Below are 22622 nucleotides of genomic sequence, written 5' to 3' on the forward strand. Positions count from 1 at the left end.
TTTGAAGTTGGAATTTCCAAAATGGCTACCGTTGCCATGGAAACTGCAGAAATGTCAAATATTTTCAAAATACTCAAAACTTAATGAAATTTAGTATTATTGTTAACTGGCATGTACAGATGAGACTTAAATGAACTCAAAATTTACAAAAAGATATATCGCAATTCATAGATCTGTATTCACTGTTTTATTATTTTGAAATGGCTACCGCTTAGTGGCAATGGGGGAAGGGTGACATCCGCTATTGCTTGCAATGGCAATTCTAGTTATTATTTCTTTTTCTTATCACAGATGCATGGAGGGAATATTTAACAATAGCAACATGGACAGGATAGCAAACAACAATTTTAAAGCAAATATGACAGAAAAAATAACCTTTTCTATCTTATTGCACAGAAATCATTGTACAACATGAATACACTAAATGTGTATGCTCTTGACAAAAAAGATGCAGATACTTGCACATATGCATATCTGCAATATAAATTCAAGTACCCTACATCCAATAAAAAAAATTGGAATGCTGTATTTAGGCCAAGCAAAATCGGTTAGATCTTAGATTCAACGAATGCTCTTTTTCAAAATTCACTACTAAAAATTATATATTGGTTTAAAAAATTGTTTACCAGGAAATAAAAGTCAATAAATAAAAATTCTAATATGCAACAGAGCAGATACAGTGTTGAATAAGTGTCAAGAAAATAGTTAAGAACACAACAGAATATGTCTTTTAGCTAACATTTAGTATTAATCTTTGCCAACAACAGCCTGCAGTAATTTTCTGTAGTCTCCAGAGCAATCATCCTGCAACCATTTCCATAAAGTCTGTTTGTTATTTTCCAAGAAATGCTTTTTGATCTGAACCATATCAATCTGAAAAGATATAGTTTATATAAAGGATAATAATAGGATTAAATTACATTGTTAAATATGAAAATTACTTTTTAAAAAAAATTATTTTGTACAAAATGATAAGAACAAGCTATTTCAGCAAAAGTGACATTGTAATTTATTATCTATTGCAAACTTATTTATATAAACAGCTGTCTAAAAAACTCTTGGCACTAGACAAATGTAACCAAATGTGTAGACTGTATTTCTAGCAATGCATTTATATTACTGTTGATCATGTTTGTGGAAAGTAAGGATACTATTCCTGAGAATGACAGAAATAAATCAAAAATTTGTCCTTGGGACACAGATGATGCCCCTACATGCATGTAATGTCAATAATGGTAAGTGATGACAACCAAATTCTAACTTAACCTGAGTTATGTAATAATTTGTGCTACACATAGTTTTCATAACATTTAATTTGATTGAGGCAAATTTAAGTTAAAGAACAGAAACAAATATTCAGCAGTGTTTTCTGTTTGTAAAGGGCATAACTCTAGAACAGTAAAAGTAATGCAGCCCAAATCAGAACTGTGTCTGTGCTTTGTGGTAATAAGCATTGTGTTCATATTGCTTAAAACACCCTCTGGTGATAGCAGGAGCATGAAAAAGCTATATTATCTCCATTTGGAAACTCTTTATTCACTCTCAAAGGGAATTATAACTAAATTTGGTCATATAAACTCTGATAAAACCAAGAACTAGTCATTGTTTATTGTTATACTGTAGATTTATTCAATTTTGTGGGAACTGATTTCCATGGATTGAGCAAACAAAAATCAGTTTACATGGATACTTGATGTGGTGGTGCCAGTCTTCAAACAAGACTATAACCATTATGTACTTCAAATACTTATAAATCCACAAACTCGATGAAATTTGGTTACCAACAAAAAATTACAATCTACAGTATGTAATTCTTTTCTATTAAATTGACAGTTTTATGGTTTGGTCATGTGATAATATTTTAAAATAAGACACATTTCATAAGATAATTTTTTAAATGCATTGTCCAAAAACAGTCTTCGGCCATTTTGATTTGTTTTCTAAATTTGCAAAAGGAATTGTCATTTCAGCATTTTATCTATATGCTTTCCATTCCTTTATTATGATCAAAACGACCATGATTATGGCTGAAATGTGGAAATCTTTGGCTGCAGTATTTAATTCTACTGCCCAAAGATCATTGTATCTACCATTAGTACTATTGGTTCCATAGAAGAAATATTAGCAACTTTTACCCCTGTACTTACCTCACTTCTGGATGTAATAATTCTGATCAGACGGTTGTCCTTGGTTCCTAGACCTTTCATTGAAGATGTTAATTCATCTGCAAAGAACCTTGGACGACACTTAATATTTTTCACTGAAATTAGAAACAAAAGATGAATAAGAATTTCAACACAAACAGTAAAACCAGTCTTAATTTGACTCGCTGCATCAGAACTACTTCTAGCCATGTTTTCTTCCAAAGCGTCTGTTTTGTCTTTTTTGTGATAAGTGCAGATCTAATGAGTGCAGCCTTTTAATACTGATTTTGAGTTTGTTCTAAATTGTGCAGTAATTGCCCTTTTCAAATTTAGGCGGAGGATTTAACCCCAGCACATTCTTTATGTGCTTGTCAAAAGCCAGCACTTGTAATCCAATAGTGGTTGGTTTAGGTTTTCCATTATTCTTTTCTGTTCCTTGGTATTTATTGAAGCAAGGCATATAGACATGACTTTTGAATTAATTCATTTTTCACTAGTCAGGGGTCATTATAAGGTTAAAATTATCTATGCAACTGTCATATAAGTTAGAGGTTTAGCTAGCTATAAAACCAGGTTTAATCCACCATTTTTTGGTCATAAGAAAATACCTGTAGCAAGTCATGAATATGACAGTCGTTTTCCATTAGTTTGATTTGTTTGAGCTTTGGATTTTGGCAATTGATTACAGACTTCTTGTTTTGAATTTTCTGGAGTCTGGTATTTTTGTTATTCAATTTTTAGGTTTCAGATTTGTTAAATGACTGTCCTACGATGACCTGTCAATGATTCTTTTTCTATTGTGGATTTACGGATTTAAACCTAAATTGACAAATTTTCACATAGCCTGAAAAATAATGCTTCTTATATTCATACTTAAATAATGTAATACTATATCATACCAATAGATAGAAGTCCTCTTTCAAAGTCCCCAGATGTTTCACGGCTGACAGAATTTTCAATATCTCTCTGAGTAATCTGAAACAAAATGGTAATGATACAATTAAACTATGGGTAAATTTAAGTAGTTTAATACTGTGGATTTTTTTGTGACAATCAAAACTTCATATTTTCATACCAAAAAGAAAACATCTACTTGAAAATATGAGCTGGCGTTGAAAACATGCACATTTTATGTAAATAGAACACAAATTAAAACTATCAAGGTTTCTGCCCCAACACATAAATGAAATTGAGAAAGGAAACAGAAAATGTGTATCTTTGGTTAGCTTACTTGTTAGCTGAACCGTCAAATCATTATTAGGTAAGGTATACTACCCTCCTTTTGAAGTAGTCTTGTCCTACAAACAGAAAGATTGGTTATCTGTCTGACTAGTCTACTCTCAAAGGAGGGTAGTTTTTCCTAACCTAATAATGACTTCACAGTTCAGCTAGTATGCAAGCTAACCAAAAATATTACCTTTACCTACACACTCTGAATGCAATTGGCTGTAAAACATTAAATACCTTCACATATTCATTGTATGTAGCCCTAAGCTGGTAATAATCTCTACAGGCAAAGATCCGAACAAAAGTTTCCTCGTCAGTACCCCATCTGTCTTCTCCTGCTTTGAAGAGGTTTTTAGCATCAGCTTTGGCTCTTTTGATGTCACACAACTTATCAAAGTTGACCTCAAACATTCCTGTTGGAGTACCATCAGACATTATTTCTTCTACTGCATCCCTTAGTTTCTCTTCTGAAATGTGAGATCTGTTACCCTACAATGGAATTAATAAATAAATTAGATACTTCTTATCGTGGTATACGACCTACATGAATACTTCTTTTTTCACCTACCTTTGGATATGTAAACATCTTATTTCTATAATAACTTGTCTAGATATATTCAAATTATGAAAAAAGAATTTTCAATTTTATTGATGTCACAGTGTTGTCTAATGATAATCATTCAAGCATTTTCTTAACTAAATAACTGATGTACAGAGACTAAAAATAAACAAATGATTTAATGCAAAATTAGAAGTATTGCAACCAAAGCTTGCAAAAAAAGTGTTCCATACTTCAACAGCAGACCCCACACTTTTTTTCTTACCTGAGCAGCAGACACTAAAAGTCTTTTGAAGTCTCCACTGCAGTCATTTTCAATATCTTTATCAATCAGACCTTTAGCTTTCTTTGAGTTTGGACTGGCAACTATAAAAACAAACACAGCATATAAGTACATTACCATAAAAAATATTTATGAAATATAAGTAAAACTCTGATGGTAAAGCCTTTAATGATCTCATAGATTTTTTTCTAGGAACAGCACTGGATTTGATACTAATGAATTACTCTCTATGGTTTTTGGATATGAAATATTTCAATTTTTAAAAGACATATGATATAAAATATTTTCAAACGAGTAAAATCCCTTATTTGGCATATGGCCAGAGAAGACAGTTATTTTGTAGTGCATTCCTTTTAGACAATAAACTCAAATTGAGAAAATTGAAATTACTCTATCTGAAAAAAGTTTTTTTTACAGTGAAGTGTACTACTTTTGGGACAAATAATATCAAAATTATAGAAAGGTCTACCAGTTCAAACTAAAAATTCGTTTTGGCAGCTTCAGACATACTAATCGTTGACCTTTTTCTAACTGGACCAAATCACTATACTTAACATTAATTTTTTCAACATGTAATTTCATCTCCACTCTTAATCATTATTCTAAGCTTGGTCACTGCTTGCAAGTGCTGATCGAGATTTGAAGTTAACCAAGTTTGTTATTTTCAATTTATAACATATTAACAGTATCCTACCATCATTATAACAATCTCTGATTGCCTTTATCTGTGGGTTAGTTCTGGTCAAAAGTATTTCCATCAGAGCTCTTTCATCTGTACCTGGTCCCTATCAAAATATACACAATAATGTATGTATTGACAGAAAATACACATGCACATCATAGTGGGTGTCACTAGTAACAGGAACATAATCTGCTTATTCTTCTATCGCACTTGAGATCATTGTCAGTTTTAAGCTGCTTAAATTTAGCTTTTAACAAATAAAAGGACCATGTGTAACATGTCAATGTTGTCTCTAATAACAGAGGAACACAAACTGCTTACCAATCTGTAGCACCTGAGATCATTGCCAAGTTATGGCCATTTAATTTTAGTTGACATTATGTCATTTTTGTTTTGGGGTGGTCTATTTTTTTTTTTATTGTTCTATTCATTATCTTCATATTCTTTGAATGACAACTTTGCACTATAAAAAGCCAAAATTGCAATTGAATTTCAAATATCAAATGTGTATGTGTCATTGAAAATATGCTTCTTCCATTCTAAGTACTTCATGGTTTATTGCCTGCAGGTAATACAAGCTAATCTTCATTTCATCATACTGAACCAAATAAATATATCTTAAAAAGCCCTGATACATCTATACAATGAAACCTATGTATTTATCGATCAGTCACCAATGTATGTAAAAATCATGTGTAATATTGACTTTGACTCCTATCAGAAACCATACAGAAAGCTGCCACTTACATAAATAGCTTCCTTAATTGCCCAAGCATCGTACTCTGCAGGTGGGACAAACAAGGCTAACACTGCTGTCTCAAAGTTAAATGATAAATCTCCTTTCAAATCTTTAATCAAATCCTACAAAAAATATAAAAAATATGAAAAACTGCTTTCAAAAAATCTGGTTCATGTCATAAAAGGGAATGTATGTGTGGAATTATTAAGAAACTAATATTTCACCCCGATCTGGCAAAGTAGATATTGACTCTTTTTTCATATAATTTTAAAAAAAATTATACATCCCTGGGTTAAAAAAGTTTGGGTTTGAAGGTTCCTGATAAATTAAATCCAACAAGAATGTGTCCATAGTACACGGATGCCCCACTCACACTATCATTTTCCACGTTCAGTGAACCATGAAATTGGGGTCAAAACTTTAATTTGGAATTAAAATTAGAAAGATGAAATCATAGGGAACATGTGTACTAAGTTTCAAGTTGATTGGACTTCAACTTCATCATAAACTACCTTGACCAAAAACTTTAACCTTAAGCAGGACGAACAGACGGACGGACGAACAGATGCACAGACCAGAAAACACAATGCTCTACTATTGTAGGTGTGGCATAAAAATACACTTCAACATCACAGAATTTATAGAAAGTGCTTTATTCATTGATCATGATGATGTTGTCAGCATATCTTAGAAAGTCTATAACACAATGTTGACTGCTGTAACGCAATTTTGAAAATTTTACCTATTGTGTCTGTTTATTTTTCTCACACATTATTTTTAATCATGTTAATATATAAATGTCATACAAGTGAGAGGTTTAGCTAGCTATAAAACAGGTTTAATCCACATTTTACTACATAAGGAAATGCCTGTACAAAGTCAGGAATATATGGCAGTTGTTTTGCCATTCATTGATGTGAATGAGCTTTTGATTTTGACATTTGATAAAGGACTTTTGGTTTTGAATTTTTCTAGGAATTAAGTATTTTTGCTATTTTACTTTTTGATTGTTTTCACAAATGTATAACAGAGTAAAGATACTCTAGCTGTGGTACACATCTAATCTTATCAAAGTTTTGTAGAAATGAAACTTTTTGAAATATATGTCAATCCAACTCAGTACTTAAATTTCAATAGTGCCACATGTGGAGCAGGATCTGCTTACCCTTCTGGAGCAACTGAGATCACCCCCAGTTTGTGATGGGGTTCCTGTTGCTTAGTATTTAGTTTTCTATATTGTGTTTTGTGTACTATTGTTTGTTTGTTTGTCTTTTTCTTTTTAGCCATTGTCAGCTAGTTTATTTTTAACTTTTGTGTTTGAATGTCCTTCTGGTATCTTTTGCTTATCTTACCCTTCCATAAGCTGTTTTGAAATTTTTCTTCAGTTCTTGTCTCTGAACATTACATCTGGTTGCAATAACATGGATGATAGCGTCTTCATTTGTACCTGTTAAATATTAATATTTCAAATTCAATGTTTTGCCTGCCAACAGCTTCACAGCAAAACACAAGAATGTGTCCATAGTAAACAAATGCCTCAATCGCACTTTCTATGTATAGTGGACCATGAAATTTTGGTCAAAACTCTAATTTGGCATTTAAATTAGAGAGATCATATCATATGGAACAATGTGTACTAAGTTTCAAGTTGATTGGACTTCAACTTCATCAAACACAGATGAACGGACACACAAACAGACCAGAAAACATAATGCCCATAAATGGGAGCCTGTGTCGCTCACCTTGGTCTATGTGAATATTCAACAAAGGACACAGATGGATTCGTGACAAAATTGTGTTTTGGTGATGGTGATGTGTTTGAAGATCTTACTTTACTGAACATTCTTGCTGTGTACAATTATCCCTATCTATAATGATTGGCCCAGTAGTTTCAGTGGAAAATGTTAGTAAAAATTTACTAATTTTATGAAAATTGTTAAAAATTGACTATAAAGGGCAATAACTCCTAAAGGGGTCAACTGACCATTTTGGTCCTGTTGACTTATTTGTAAATCTTACTTTGCTGAACATTTTTGCTGTTTACAGTTTATCTCTATCTATAATAATATTCAAGATAATAACCAAAAACAGCAAAATTTCCTTAAAATTACCAATTCAGGGGCAGCAACCTAACAACCAGTTGTCCAATCCATCTGAAAATTTCAGGGCAGATAAATCTTGACCTGATAAACGGTTTTTGAGTTATAAACCAAAAACTGCGTTTTACCCCTATGTTCTATTTATAGCCATGACGGCCATCTTGGTTGGTTGGCAGGGTCACCAGACACAATTTTCAAACTAGATACCCCAATGATGATTGTGGCCAAGTTTGATTTTATTTGGCACAGTAGTTTCAGAGGAGAAGATTTTTGTAAAAGTTAACGACGACGGACGACAGACGACGGACGCTAAGTGATGAGAAAAGCTCACTTGGCCCTTCGGGCCAGGTGAGCTTAAAATAGATGGCAGCTGATTGGGGAAATATAGTTTACAATTGTAAGTAACAGTTTTATTAATATTTAGTAGTAATTAAAATGTATACACTTCTATTTAATATATAGGATTAAATCCCCTTTAAGTCTTTGATAAAATGCAAGACAAATTAACAACCCTAACTAGTCCCAGGATTGAGGATTGATTTTTGGTGTTTGAATGCCACTATCAGTACAATTGGCTATTTGGAAACCAGAATGCCTGGAGAGAACCACACCCTTAGATTAACAGGCTAGTGGAACAGTAGTTTAGCTTCTTGGACAGTTCAGACACATATCCTTCCCCTGTTCCAGAAGGATTCAAATTTACTACTTGAAAATAAAAAAATCGTACCCCATCCTTTGAGGGCATCTCTCAAATATTCACAATCAAGCTCTGGGTCCCATTTTAGTGGTTCATCTTTATTGAATTCATATCCGTTTTTTTCTGTGTTAAATTGTAACACTGGATCATCTTCTGTATAGAATGGATATCCTACGACTGTTCCACTTGTGACGTCTAAGGTACCAGATCTATCAATACGTCTCAATAACTCAGCTATATAGATAGCCTTAACTCTCTCCTTAATCTCCTCTTCAGTGGGTCCCTATAACATAAAAGACTGTGTTTATTAACAGTTGAAAAAAAAAATCAAAAATTTATGCTCATTATATATCTTTTATCTTTAATGCAGAAAAATGGCTGTATTCTGTTTGTAAATCAAAGAAAATATACAAATGGTGTTGATTCTAGATATTTGAGGCAGCAAGTTTAATATCTTGAAATTGTGAAAGATCCATTTTTAAGGAATTAAATCTAACATCATTCAATTCCTTATTAATTTTACTACATGAATATGTAACTTTTATTCATTAGCTGTTCAGGGTCAGGCAAGGTTTCGTGTTGAAGGCCGTACTTTGACCTATAATAGTTTACTTTAATAAAATTTAGATTTGACAGTTTACATTGATGAATATATACAGAGCCAGTAAATAAACAATAAAATTCATGAATTTTTAATTACCAAAAATGCATAATACTCAACATTTAAACTTTATAACAAAATCAAGAACTGTTGTGTATAACAATGAAACTTAACATTCAACAAACTCAAGAAAGTTATAAATACCCTGGTTTTAGCTACGTGCCTGGCATAAAACTTAAAAACAAACACCATCATATTTATTCTATATTAAAAGTTGACAGAAAATAATACAGAAAAGAGAAATCTTTAAATATTTCATTAATAAAAGCGATGCTTAGTAATAGGAATAACTAAAGATTAAAATACAATATTAATGGTAAACCTTTTAGTAGAAAATGTAACCTTAAAAAAAGCTGTGCTGTTTGTAAGCTTTAGTGTCAATTTCAAGTTGTTCATTTCCTTCATTCGAAGTCGAAGACTATGGAAGTAAATCCAGAAAGAAAATCCGGGTAGATGGAACTCTTAAGCTCATGCAGTCGTCTAAGGGATGGAAAACCCCTACAGAATAACCCGACCCTTCACGTAGAAGGTTTTGCTTGGGGTTAAGGACCCTAACAAATAAAAAACTTAACAGCAACGAAGAATGCTGCCCCACACGCCAATGGGCGTAATGGGCAGTAAGTAAGTAAGTATTTCCTTCATTCACTCACAGGACATTGATTATGAAAGATAATACTATTTGATCATAAAAGCAATAAATATCATTTATATGTAATGGCATAAATATTAAAATCAACTGAGTTTTTTCAAATTATCTGGAAAATCCTCAATGTTCTAAATCAATTTTGAAAAAAAAAATAAACAAAAATGTGTCTTAAGAACACGGATGCCCCATCCGCACTATCATTTTCTATGTTCAGTGGACCGTGAAAATGGGATAAAATCTTTAATTTGGCATTTAAATTAGAAAGATCATATCATAGGAAACATGTGTACTATTAAAGTTTCAAGTTGATTGGACTTCAACATAATCAAAACTACCTTGACCAAAAACTTTGACCTTAAGTGGGACAGACAAACGAACGGACAGACAAATGGACGAACAAACAATTGACCAGAAAAAATAATGCCAATAAATGGGGCATAAACATGAAAAAAAAATCCTGATTTTTTTTTAGGGTGAATTTTTTCCATGCAGGTATTAGTAACTAATCCAAGATACTGGCACAGAGCATTTCATTCATAAAACATTATTCAGTACATTATTTGTGCTAAAAACAGACAATCTAGAATTTCCAATGGTTGATTTCTGAGTCTGAGTTATCGAGTATGATGATTGTACTCTAATGTTTATTGACTGTAAGCTCTGATCTTAACTATGAGCTAAATTTGAGCAGCTATATATATAAATACATGCATTCAGCTAGAAGATTAATATTCTTAAACTTTCCTTTTTATGAATTTTATGGTAAAGTAAACATATATACTGTGGATTCATTAATATTTGTGGGATACCAATTTTCAGGGATTTCGTGGTTAAATGTGAACCACAAATTTAAATGTTCAACGAGGTACAAAACTTCAATAGGCTTGTATGCAGACTTTGGAAAAGCCAGGAAATCTAACTCAAACCAGGAAAATTGTTGTCCACGAAAATAAATGAATCCACAGTACACTAAGAAGTAGTCACACATCTTCCTACACTTAAGGAAAAGAAGTAGTCACACATCTTCTTACACTTAATGAAAAGAAGTAGTCACACATCTTCTTACACTTAAGGAAAAGTTGCAAAAAGTAGTTCCTTGTCTAAATAGGGTTTAATAAAGCCATGAAAGAGTTATTGGATCATTAGGTCTGGATTTTTTTTTAAATTGAGAGAGGAGGCTTAAAGTGCCCAGAAATATTGTCCCTACACTTACATGACTTATCTTATTTTAAATAATTTGATATAATAAGTTAGCGGTCATGACTACAACAACTGGTATTTGGAATTGTTTACAGTGAATAAATCCTAATATAATTAAAAACATCAGATATAGAAACCCGATACACAAAATTTTGTTGTTGCCTAATATTTGGATATTCATATTCTTGTTGTTGCCTTATGTGGATATTCATAACTATTTTGTGTCTTCCAATATGAGGGAAACATATGAGAAGAATAATCTGCTAGCTGAAGTTCTATATTGTACAATACATGCTATACTTACTGATCTTCCCTGGAAACCAATCAATAAATAATTAAATATTGTGTCTAAATAAAACTTAAATAAAACTTTAGTTACTGCAAGTAAAAAAAAAATCAGGGTGTGTAACATCAAGATCCTTGCTTATAGTCAAATACAAACATATATTGTTCTAGAATTATCTTAATCTGATTTGTAGTTAACTCAGTTTTTCTAACTTCCCAGGACCAAATCAAATATGTGCACAACTGATGCTGAAGAAGAATCTCAGGCCACGTTTTTTTTAATTTGTTGGTTTACAGATTTTACAGATGAAAAAGTCGGGTCGGTCAGTCGGGGAAAAAAGAAATAAAATATCCTTCAAGACGGAAAAATATCCAAATAAATATATATTTCATCTTTCTAACAATATGTTTGTTATGCTATTTTAACATCATTTCTTAGATTTTAGTAAAAACGTCGTACGAAAATAAGTTTCAACACACGTGTCAAAAACCTAATAGACTCGTCCACTGAAAAAATGAGAATATTGGGTTAATCTGTTGTCATTCATTCCCGTTTTTTATCCAAATGGATATATTTTTATTATCTATGAAACAAGAAAATTCCAAATGATTATTCAATATTCAGTACTTTAACTTGATGTCTTTCTGAACATGATCCACCTGTCCACATTTGGACAAGTCTATTTCTATCAGATGATACATCTTACAGAATGATGACAAATACGGGAAACGAACTTATTGTGTAATTGGTTTTAAACACAGGTTTCGTTTCGCAAAACTTTTTGCGCAAACGACATTTCAAGGTCAGTCATAATTGATTTGTCTATTTTTAGAAATGTAAGCTGGAAGTTTATTTTTCACTACAGAAATGTTATCAATTCTGTTAGTGATTACTGCATTTCATTTCATAAAAAAAAGAATATTTTAATTATTTTTTAGGGATAATGCATTTGTAAGGGTCGGCGGAAATCAAAAAAAGCATGGAAAGTTCATTTTATTTTTATTCTGGTAATCGGCAAAATCAGGTTGGCAGATCCATAAACCAACAAATTAAAAAATCATGGCCTCACATATTAATATAATTCAGATTTGACTTACACTATTTCCTTCTTCTTCATCCTCTTCTTCTTCATCATCTTCCTCCTCCTCCTCTTCCTCTTCCTCATCATCATCGTCCCTCCTTTTCCTCCTCCTCCTTCTTCCCTTTTAAATAAAGTTATTATATAACTGTATAATGCAGACAATATCATCTTTTTTTCTTCCCATAACCTCTTACTGCTCTTACTAACTTAAATGAAATTTTCATTCTATTTATTTCCAGATTAACACGTCCTTGTATTTTTACCTTTACCTTGTTTTATTTTTCTTTTAAATTTGTCAAGGATATTTATAAGCTAATAATAATACTTTACTGTGCCTATCCAATAAGCTTTGTGGTAGTGAATTACCTATTGCCTGACCAGTTTAAAAAATTGTCAATACAATTTGTCCATTTAAATTGTACAATAGGTATTGTGAGAGCTATAATCAACAGGTGGTCATTTAACTACCTGTAGATTTATTTACCTGGTTTGTTTTTGACAGAGCTAATTTAAATGAATGATACATGTAGCTAGCTTGCTTTCCTCATGTTTAATGTCCTGAATGAACTATTCTATTTAGGTATGGGACATTTTACATTAAATAATTACATTAGATGTAAGTTTCATTATAATACGCTATTCTGATTGGCTAACATGTTATTCCGTAAACAATTGCATCAGACAATAACATTTATCATGCATGATGACACGAGGTCCCACAAAAAAGTGCACAGGTGATTTAAATAAAAATGGATAAAAATCGTGTTTTCACGATTTTAGCTAAAAAAATGTAATTATAAGTATTGAATACTTCTTTTTGAAACTTTATAGGGTTGTAAAAGCGTTGACCGTGCGTACATTTTTAGAATGAAGCGCTTCCGCGCTTCATACAAAATGTACTTCGGTCAACGCTTTTACCACCCAATAAATTTACAAAAAGAAGCATTCAATTCTTAAATACAATATTTGTTCTTTTTAATAAAGATATTTATTGTAAATTTATTCATTTTGCTTACAATCACAAATAAATCATTGCTGGTATATCCCACTTTCATAATGAAGAATAAAGCATTGAAATTTCTATTCACTAAGCCATTTGTACTTTTTTTGATGTATTGAAAATAAATTTTTAACAGTTATTCCAATTGAAGTAGATCCTGAATATTAAATGAAACTCAGCATCACTACTATTCCATTTCAGGAATCTTACTGTCATTATCCCATCACCTTTGAGGTATTTAAATACCTATTGCCTGACCAGAATACAAAATTGTCAACACAACTTGTCCATTTAAATTGTACTATAGGTATTGTGAGAGCTCATCAACAGGTGGTCATTTAACTACCCAGTAAAAAAATCTTCACTATTTCTAAAAGGTAAAATTTATATGACCGATAGCTAGCTTGCTTTCCTCATGCATCATGACCAATGTCCTGAATAGACTATATATAGAAAATATATCCCATTAGAAAACACTACGCCACACATAATTCATCTTGTAGAATTATTCACAAATAGATGGGCTTATATCCAAAAAAGTCCATTTCACAAACACTTTAATTCCATTCAGGAATCAAAAACTTAAAATACATCCCACATTAAAAACACCATGAAGCAAACATATATCTCCTTTTTTATAAACTAAATCCACTGATTGAAATTTCCATCTTGACTATTTAGAGACACAAAAAGAAATTGCTTAAAATGTCCCATATCTAAATAGAATAGTCTATTCAGGACATTGGTCATGATGCATGAGGAAAGCAAGCTAGCTATCGGTCATATAAATTTTACCTTTTAGAAATAGTGAAGATTTTTTTACTGGGTAGTTAAATGACCACCTGTTGATGAGCTCTCACAATACCTATTGTACAATTTAAATGGACAAATTGTGTTGACAATTTTTTATTCTGGTCAGGCAATAGGTATTTAAATACCTCAAAGGTGATGGGATAATGACAGTAATAAGATATCATGTCCATACTTTACAAAGTTTACCCAGATGATAAAGCCAGAACCAAAGTTTTGACATATTATGCTAAACATTTTTGTATCGCATGAAAATTGAATATTAACATGAACATAGTTATTTTCCCACTCTTATTGGTTTTTATTTTAAAAGAATTCCAAATGATTTTTTCTCTAGTAGCCAGATGATAAAGATATAAAATTCAAAGTAATTTTTGTTGATTATGAGATACTAAACCCCTAACGGGAAGGATTGTGCCTGATGTTCATATGATAAAATCATAATCTTTTAGTCAGTTTAATTGAAGTCTGGAGATGGCATGTCAGTTAACTGCTAGTAGTTTGTTGTTATTTATGTATTATTGTCATTTTGTTTATTTTCTTTGGTTACATTTTCAGACATCAGACTCGGACTTCTCTTGATATGAATTTTAATGTGCGTATTGTTATGCGTTTACTTTTCTACATTGGTTAGAGGTATAGGGGGAGGGTTGAGATCTCACAAACATGTTTAACCCCGCCGCATTTTTGCGCCTGTCCCAAGTCAGGAGCCTCTGGCCTTTGTTAGTCTTGTATTATTTTAATTTTAGTTTCTTGTGTACAATTTGGAAATTAGTATGGCGTTCATTATCACTGAACTAGTATATATTTGTTTAGGGTCCAGCTGAAGGACGCCTCCGGGTACGGGAATTTCTCGCTTCATTGAAGACCTGTTGGTGACCTTCTGCTGTTGTTTTTCTATTTGGTTGGGTTGTTGTCTCTTTGACACATTCCCCATTTCCATTCTCAATTTTATCTTAATTCAATTCGTTGAGATTTGCACGTTTATTTCATTTTCTTCCCATTTACAATTGCTTACTTGATACAGGCAAAATTGTTATTTACAGGAACTAATTAATATACACTTTTCATTTTTATTTCATTTGTATGAGGCACTGCATTTTATTTTTGTTAATATCCAAAATTCACTTCATATGTTATTTGGCCTTCTTAACCTATTTCATTTGGGTGTCAGTGATGAGTCATTTTCATAGATGCGTGTCTGATGTACAAATTATTATATACTCCTTGTATCTTTGATGATTTGATTTATGTTACAGTGACTTGACTGTTAGCGTTGCTCTCCACCAATTGCAACTAATTCAAAATTTTAACCAAATTGCAATTTGTTTTATTAAACTAAATTGTTCAACTAGTCAGAATATTGAACAAATTGTTCAGTCAAAATGTGAAAGTGTAAGGTGATAAAATAAAATATACTTACAATCCTATAAGACTTTAACTCCACTTTAATGATATTGTGACAAAATTAGTTTACCAGTTTGTATGGTTATATTATAGTCATTTCCATGCTGAAGGGGAACTGTTTATTTTGAATTGCTATAAAATTGTCCAAACTAAGTTTTTATATAGTTTTTCTTTCTAAAAGTATTCTATATTCATAAGAACCAGATATCATTTTAAATAAAACATCATAAATTCAGTAAAATATGTGTGAAATAACAATATGCTATTGATAAGTTTTCATGGGGAGATAACCTAAAATATCATTCTTTTGAATAAAGACTTTTTTGAAAGAAAAGTTATTATCTCCCCAATGGAAACATCCTACAAACATATATTGCAATTTTACACATATTTTACTGAATATGAAATGTTTTAATTCACATAATGTCTGATTCTTATAAAAATAGAATACTTTAAGAAAGAAAAACTACATGAAAGCTTAGTTTGGACAATTTAATAGCAATTCAAAATAAACAGTTCCCCTTCAGCATGGAAATGACTATAATATAACTATACAAACTGATAAACAAATTTTGTCACAACATCATTAAAGTGGAGTTAAAGTCTTATAGGATTGTAAGTATGATTTATTTTATCACATTGCACTTTCGTGACTTGGCTGTGGTTTTCTACAGCAGTTGGGTCGAATTTCTGACCAGTTGAACAATTTGATTTTATAAAACAATTTGCAATTTGATCAAAATTTTAAATGAGTTGCAATTGGTGGAACACTAACAGTCTAGTCACTGTAATGAAGATAAGCACTTTTTTTCTTCTCTTCCCTTTAAAGATTTCTCTTAGCAATGCCGGGTTTCAATATACTCACCTTTTTTCCTTTCCTTCCCTTCTTTGGGACACCATACTGCATTTCTACTTGCTAAAATGGGAAAATATATTGATCTAATAATTGGTTTTTACATTTTCAGTTAAACATTATAATTGAATAATATTTCCCACTTTAAGACAGCATTTTTTGTCAGAGATCTAAAATATTAAAGAATAGATGACATTCCTTATTCTAACACGTCAAAATAAAATACAGATGACCAAAATTCAAAAATCTAATTTTTCTGGACAAGTCTGGAATCAAATAAATAAAATAGTTATATAAGATAAGGTATGAATTTGCAATGGTATAGGTCTTGCAAAAATAAAAATCCTTATTTAAAATTTTTATCACATCATTTTTTTGCAGCAATTAACAGCATATACAGATATTGCAACAGTAATTTATCCCTAGTTAGCCCATTCTTCAAAAAATATAAAAAAAATAAAATCACCAAAATTTTCCTAATTAACAATAAAACTTACTTGTCTCATCATCTGCTGCATCTGTTGGTGCATAGTTGCCATTTGTGAGTCAATCCCATTTTGGTAAACACTGGGAGGAGCTGGAGGCGGAGCTACCTATTTAATGAAAAAAAACTCCATCAGTATTTTGTTTTGATATACAATTGGCCTTATAAGGCATGCAAAACTAACCATTTTACTTAATTTCTTAGTAAATTTAATCAAATTTGTATTATTTTTCTTCACATCAAATTTTAAATTTGCCTTTACATTAAAGCTGAAAAAAATGTTAATAACCAGTCACATGACTGTTTGAAATTCAGGTCCACAAGATAGTTGCTTTTGATGCCCAAGAGAGGCGAAGTGACAGAATTTGCCTTCAAGTGAAATTAGCCTTTGAATTTCAATGATATTTTTTGAAATTGCATTTTGACTATGCTTGTGAAAATATTACCCAGAATGCTTCCCTGGTTCCAAGTAACAAATATTTTACCTGTTGATGACCAGCATACATTGACTGGCAGTTTGATGCAGCTGTGAAATTACCATATCCATTGCTATTGGTATAACCACCTGTAAAAATACATAAGCATTTAAATGAGTATTTTTTAGCTTTGAGCAGAAAAGGATTCAAATGGATTCTGATTGCAACTCATTTCAGCATGTTCAGTGTCTACTTTATTAAAATTAAACTTAATTACTTCGAATTCATGTCAGCCATTTTGAAAAAAATGAAAATGTATCCAAAAGATACAGATTGTGATAAACATGATAAAGCATAACTATTATCATAAGGATATGAGATTGTCTAATTTTTCACTGAAATGCTCCTTGGTTCTGATATATCTTTTCAAAATTTGGACGCTGCGGTCTTTGCATTCTTACTTTGATAACCATGTTGTCCTCCAGGGGGTGGTGCAGATCCAGTTTGGTACCCTCCTCCATATCCACCATACGGGGAAGCGTTGACATTATAGGCATTTCCATACCCCCCACCATATCCTCCTCCGGGGTAGGCTGGTTGACCATATCCTCCTCCTGGTGGTGGTGGGGGTCCTCCTCCGAAGCCACCCCCACCAAAACCAAAACCACCACCTCCTCCTGGGTAATTACTCTAAAATACACAATGAATTATTACTGCTATCTGTGGTTCCTTAATAAAATGTATGTGTTGGATACCCTTTTTTGTGGATTTTGTGGGTACAGATGAAACATGAATTTAAATGTTATACAAATTTTCTGAAGACTCATAAAATGCAACGAATTTGGCAAAACTACAAAATCATATATCCACAAAATGCAAACTTTACTTTATCCACAGAAATTGGTACACACTTAAAAAAAGATCTACAGTCAGAGAGACACTTTGGTTTGAAGGACAGCTTTTCATAAACATTCACATTCAATTAATCATCTTCTGCAATATTACACTATATTGTACATGTTGTATCATGACTATTACTATGTAAATGTACTATAACTATAAGACCCAGAAATGCTGTTTACTGTATCCTACATGTACATGTATATTGCTGTGGAGTACTTGTGCCTGCTACTGGATCCTTATTGTGTAAATCTTTTATTAAAGTAAATCACCAAGTTCATGTGGTGCCGTAATTTAGTTGAATCTAACTAATTTCTCTGCCTTTTTTATTTTTCTTGATATATTTGGAAAACCTTTCATTTTGGACATTTAGATATTAACTTGTTAAATTACCATTCACACCATTTTAACATGACTAATAATTTGCACAAATTTTTTCAGTCTACAATTAATTTCTTTAAATATAACTTACCTGATAAAATGCCATTCTGAAAAGAATAAATAAAGTATGTTTATTATCATGATTATTATAAGTCAAAAACTTTATCTTTAGCTAAGATATAATATCTAACTCAGACATCGTGGCATCAAATTTGCTGCAAGGTTTTGTTTATTGACATCAATTTTAAATACAGTACAAATTTCGCGAAAGCCATCCCATTAAACTCCAAACACCAAGTTTTTTCCTGGTGTCACACCAGGAAAATCGGACATCCCTCCCTAAATTCTCGGAGAAATTTGGGAGGATTCCCTCTGACTTCTGTTACCTTAAAACTCAGGTGACCTTTCTGGATAACCGTGGGAAAATTCATTCAGGGTTTAAATTTGCTTTGGAATGAATGACATTTGTATGACTTAAGTTTGAGGCTCTTGAAGGTCCTTTTACAATTGATTAACCGAGTCTAAAATATAATCCTTTTATGTTTTATGAATAAACGAACAGCAGCCTTTTATTTTTACGTCTCTCAGTCAACACAGGACATAAACCTGGGCATTATTTATACTTCCATACATCATGTACATGTAGTCAACAATATACATTAATGGTAAATGAAAACAGGGTGCATGTCGTTCAGTTCCTGATGGGGGTTGGTAAAGATTTAGATCCTCTATGAAAATGTGTATAGATTGTGAAATTCCAATCCACATTTTTTGTTACATATTTTTTTCTGATATTTTCTTGTAAAACACGATATAATTTCATTTTATTATTATAGTATAAATTGTTGAAAAACTTCTTTTTTTATTTTGACAAGGACTTTTAACGGGCAGTTAAATACAGATTGGGCCAATCTAATCCAATTTTATTTAAAAAAATAAGAGATATTAACAGATAAACATTACACATGATTTGTTTTTCTTCATATAATTAAATTAGCGAAAAACTATATGAATTAAGTTTTCTATCTTAGTACATTAAACTTTTGATGTTGTCCCTTATTTCTTACTCGTTAAATAAGGGGGATGCTGATTGTGTACGTCATCATAAAAGCATGTATTCGACTTTTTTAAACTTTTCTCTTTCAAATGTCTGTAACTGGATTAGAATTTATTTTTTAACCAAATTTCCAATTGTCATGGAGATCTCTGCAGTATATATGTCAAATGAATTCATACTATGCATGTTTTTTCAATGAAAATGTGACATCATAATCTATTCTTAATACATGTAGCACAAAAATTCACAGATCCAGGATAATTTTTGAGAAGTCCAGTAATAATATTTAAAATCACTGAACATGCTGAAGACGTCTTGAGATTTGAAAGGCTACATGTATTTTCATGATTTTATTTTTGTAAAACAATGGCTTTATCGTTATGAAAGTGCAGGACGATGTCAAAGTAAAAAACTAAATTAGCCTTTCAAGAGTATAATGAGTCCATATTCATCAGGGACACAATTTCGCTGTTTTATGATTTAAATGGTGTAAAAACTTCAAAGGATGCATGGCTGGAATGGAAGACATATACCGGTAAATGAAATTATATATAAAATAATGATAATTTTTTTAAAACTAAGACAAAACTGCGGCACCTACTGAAAAAGACTGAAAATGGACAACGATTTTCAGCCAATTTCCTGAGGAAAAAACAAGAATTCAAAGAAGTATTTCTGAGTAATTCTTAGACTGAATGCCCTAAATTTCAGTTCTTAAAACAACTTTGAAATGTCTGCTATTCATCTATAATGAAATTGATTTGATCAATGTTGTTTAAAGTTGTGGTTATTTGGTTTTAAATAGGTGTGTAAAAACGACGAATATGTGTCCCCCATTGACAAAAAATCAGTAAATTTGAAACACCCTTTAATCTAACTTTTCAGATGATTTATACTCAAACAAACACGTTTTCAAGCTTAAGAATATTTTGCTTTTGAAGTTATCTTCATATAGAAATATCAGTATACTTCAAAAACATTAAAACCTGAACATGAACTGTTAGAAAACATGAAAAGATGTAACGAAAATGAGCACTCCACTCTACATGTAATAATTTGGACAATTTTGAGTAATTTGAGATCTATAAAAATGCAGCTGTTTTAGCCAAAAGAATTCCCTAGTCCAAATAATTATGACATCTGACTCCGTAGGAAGGCGTCCCAGAAAAAGACAGTAGCCTTTAAAAATACCAGACTCATGATTAATAAATTATAAATATTGGACTAAGCAGTCTATAAAGGCCTTTTTGGACTGACAGAAGCTAGCATCGCTTAAACAGAAATACGAATAAACTGATGCAATTATTTAAAAAAAAAAAAGTTATGTGAGAATGTTATTCATGACGATAAATATTGAATATCAGCTTACATAGGATTTGGCCGGTCTACAGGTGCGAGTGTTCTTGGAAACCAGTAAACACAGGAAGTGACGGTTGAAGTCTTAATCTATTATGCGCTTAAATTAAAACATTCTAAAAAAAGAGTCGTTACCTCGAAATCGGATTGTTTCGATAATCAATGACATATTTATTTAGTATATTTACAAGTATCGTTTATATAAATATACAAAGTTGATGTCTATGCTTTGGCGCAAACTTTGGAAAAAATTGATATGTCTAGTTCATGTCTTCAGTGGCAGCATCTTTCTTGTGCAAAATTGATGAAAGAAAGCACCAAAAGCAAAGCCTGGTTTTGAAATACTGGACAAAAAATTTGATGTATTTGAATGTAAATTTTTATTGCAAAATTATAATAGGATATTTATGTTTGAAGATTTATGTCGATTTTTTAAATGGGTTTTGCATATTTTGCTATTGTGTATTATATATATATTCATTGGCGGATCCAAAACGGAACCCCCCTTTTTGTTTGGCCAATGCATTTGAATGGGGACATATAGCTGGAACCCCCTTTGTCCTTGGTTGGGAACCCCCTTTTTTAAATGGCTGGATCCGCCCCATATATTTTAAATATCTATTTTAATAATTATATAGACAATAGACAATATTTTATTCGCACAGCTTGGCACATTTACATTAAATGGTTATGGCATACAAAATTAAGACAATAAACTGACAACAAGTTTAATTGATTATAATTATCTTAGAGTGACAGTGGTATTCACAGCGAAGAAGACAAAGGCTATAAATATCAACAGTAAACACATTATTAATGTTCATAAACAATTAAAAAAGAACACAAACAAAAATTAGGTTGCATGTTAAATTATATTTATGCCTTGTAAAGGTTTTCGACCAACGGAAAATAAAACATATTTTTAAAAGACATTCCTGCAAACAAAATATTTTGAATGAGAGAATAAACATTCTGTACGTATTCAATTGATATTGAACCGGCAATGCATACATAGAGACTAATGATACATTGTAACAAGACTAATAATACATTGTAACAAGACAAATGCACTCAGCTGCATAATCTACAAATTGGAAGGGGCCTATTTTCAAATTTATTTACAAAATAGATATTGGAAGATGTGGTGTGATTGCCCAAGAGACAACTTTTTATCCAAATAACAATTTAAAAAACGGATAAAAGACAAAAATCTGCTTACATGTTTGCTGTGCAAGGCTGCCAAACTTCTCTGAACGAATTTTAACACAACAATAAATGCAGCTAATTTAAATAACTTTAGTACAATTGACCCTGTTCTTAGACGGATATAGACATGTCATTACAATAAAAGATTAAATGACCTAGTCGAGCACAAACTAGTCTCATATACCATTTCGAAATAAACCCAGTTCTGTATTGCGTCAATTTACTTATGTTTATGTTGCGTCACGCCGCAACAAGAATGTCTCTAGATCTATATGACGTATTGATTTCTTTAAATAGCCAGTCTTATTGTGTTAAAAAGAAATTTTAAATAATGCACTAAAGAGTGTATTTGGGGAAGTAATAACTTTAAGTTGGGGCCCAAAAGAAAGGATTTTAATTGAAAAATTCTATCACAATTAAGTTGGGCTAAGATTGTTAAACTCAAATG

General features: G+C 31.5%; 1 protein-coding gene across 2 annotated transcripts; it reads right to left on the minus strand.

Annotated features, from left to right (window-relative positions):
- Nucleotides 1-276: 276 nt before the first annotated feature.
- Nucleotides 277-22340, minus strand: LOC134724916 (annexin A7-like). 2 transcript variants are annotated; one of them, XM_063588273.1, is made up of 16 exons: nucleotides 22188-22340; nucleotides 18647-18662; nucleotides 17736-17964; nucleotides 17344-17423; nucleotides 16872-16967; nucleotides 16387-16437; nucleotides 12321-12425; nucleotides 8461-8713; nucleotides 6987-7081; nucleotides 5643-5756; nucleotides 4908-4998; nucleotides 4196-4296; nucleotides 3609-3860; nucleotides 3044-3119; nucleotides 2148-2260; nucleotides 277-873 (listed from the first exon to the last, which is right to left on the minus strand). In XM_063588273.1, exons 2-16 carry the CDS (start codon nucleotides 18659-18661, stop codon nucleotides 748-750), a joined length of 1797 nt encoding a protein of 598 aa, XP_063444343.1. In that variant the 5' UTR covers nucleotide 18662; nucleotides 22188-22340; the 3' UTR covers nucleotides 277-747. The 2 variants fall into 2 exon arrangements, with proteins under 2 accessions (XP_063444343.1, XP_063444344.1); XM_063588274.1 differs by lacking the exon at nucleotides 22188-22340 and adding an exon at nucleotides 20982-21044.
- Nucleotides 22341-22622: the final 282 nt, after the last annotated feature.

The sequence above is a fragment of the Mytilus trossulus genome, chromosome 7, assembly GCF_036588685.1.
Source record: "Mytilus trossulus isolate FHL-02 chromosome 7, PNRI_Mtr1.1.1.hap1, whole genome shotgun sequence".
Taxonomy (NCBI): domain Eukaryota; kingdom Metazoa; phylum Mollusca; class Bivalvia; order Mytilida; family Mytilidae; genus Mytilus; species Mytilus trossulus.